The sequence below is a fragment of the Lynx canadensis genome, chromosome B3 (assembly GCF_007474595.2).
Source record: "Lynx canadensis isolate LIC74 chromosome B3, mLynCan4.pri.v2, whole genome shotgun sequence".
NCBI classification, from domain to species: Eukaryota; Metazoa; Chordata; class Mammalia; order Carnivora; family Felidae; genus Lynx; species Lynx canadensis.
Window position 1 is genome coordinate 54,939,849 of NC_044308.2, and position 1,487 is coordinate 54,941,335.

At 44.4% G+C, this 1,487-nt stretch overlaps 1 protein-coding gene across 1 annotated transcript; it reads right to left on the reverse strand.

The window, feature by feature from the left end:
• Nucleotides 1–704: 704 nt before the first annotated feature.
• Nucleotides 705–1,218, reverse strand: LOC115516992 (ORM1-like protein 2). The gene has a single exon (XM_032593511.1). It carries the CDS (start codon nt 1,182–1,184, stop codon nt 705–707), a length of 480 nt encoding a protein of 159 aa, XP_032449402.1. The 5' UTR covers nt 1,185–1,218.
• Nucleotides 1,219–1,487: the final 269 nt, after the last annotated feature.

Genomic DNA, 1,487 nt, shown 5'->3' on the forward strand with positions numbered 1-1,487 from the left:
CTTTTCTCCTTACACCCACAATGATTGTGGGGAGCAAAAATCCGATTTCTCAGATTCTACAGCTCTTTTCTTTCTTCTAATCCTATAGCTATTAGAGAGCCTCAAGGCTTAATTATTGTAGCCTGAACTCTCACTATAGACTTCTGAATGATAAAAATAGGCTTTTAAAACGCCTGGCTTATATCTAGCTTAAACACACTTCTTGGGGTGCCTGGGTGGCTCAGTCAATTGAGCGTCCAACTCTTGTTTTCAGCTCAAGTCATGATCCCAGGGTCATGGGATTGAGCCCTGTGTCAGGCTCTACAATGAGTATAGAGCCTATTTGGGATTCTCTCTCTCCCTTTGTATCTCTCCCCTGCTCTCTTCCTCTCTCTCTAAAATAATTTTTTTTTGAAAAAAATTATCTTTATTATAAGGAAAATACATGGCAAAACAGAGATGGAAGATGGTGGGAGTGGAAGATCTAGAAAAAATCACCAAACAAGCTGCCCAAACATGGCTTCCTGCTGTGGAAGAGAGTGATTTGGCCCTTATCTTTCCCACCTTTCCTGATTCAAAGAAATCTGCTGTTAGCAGGGCTGGGCCCAAGGAGCTCCATTTTCCTATCTGTTCTCTTCCTGGGAGTTTGGGAAAGGTTGTATAGTTCTCGGGCTTTCAAGATAAAGAAGACTATAAGGAGAAGGAAAAGATGTTACAGCCCTTTGTCATCCCCAGCCCCATCCTTCAGTATTTTTGATGCCAAAGAGACAAACCCCATGGGATTGGGATAACTTAGGCAACAATACTCCAAGCAGTGAGGCTGTGTTGATGAGGAAGTGAACAACATCATACTTGGCATAGAAGCTGGCCAGGAGGTAGAGTACAATAGGAGAGATGCTGAGGAATTTGCGGGAAGAGATAAATTGGATCCCGTAGTCCATCTGTTCCCAGTGTGTCAGTAGCTGAGCCTTTCCTTGGTCAGGGGTCTCAAAGGGTGTCTCTTTCATTGTATGTAAGAAGACATACATAGCCAGGTTATGGATGACGTTGGTCAGGGTCCAGACAACAGGGATGCTGAAGAAGAAGAAGCTGAGTAGAACCACATGCAACAGTCCTGCCAAGATGATGTAGGCCAGCCAGATGCGCTGGCTATTCATCACTTGAGTGTTGGGCTTTACTTCGCTGTGTGCCACCCATACATTCATCCTGCTGGCTTCAGAAGCCTGTCAGGCTCGAGGTGTGGCGCTCACTTCCACCTCTCTAAAATACTTTAAAAAATTTAAAAACATTTCTTGGATTTCTACGTGAAAACTCAAGATGTTTAAAAATGAACTGTCTCTGTACAGCTAGCTGTCCATCCTGGTTTTGGTATCTCTGTCATCAACACCAGTCCCCACCCCATCCCCGCCCCCCCCGACCTCATTTTCTCGGTTTAAAAACCTTGTCTTCACTCACTTCTGATACCTCTGATACTCAGCGTCTCTACTGACTTCTTTCATCTTGTTCCC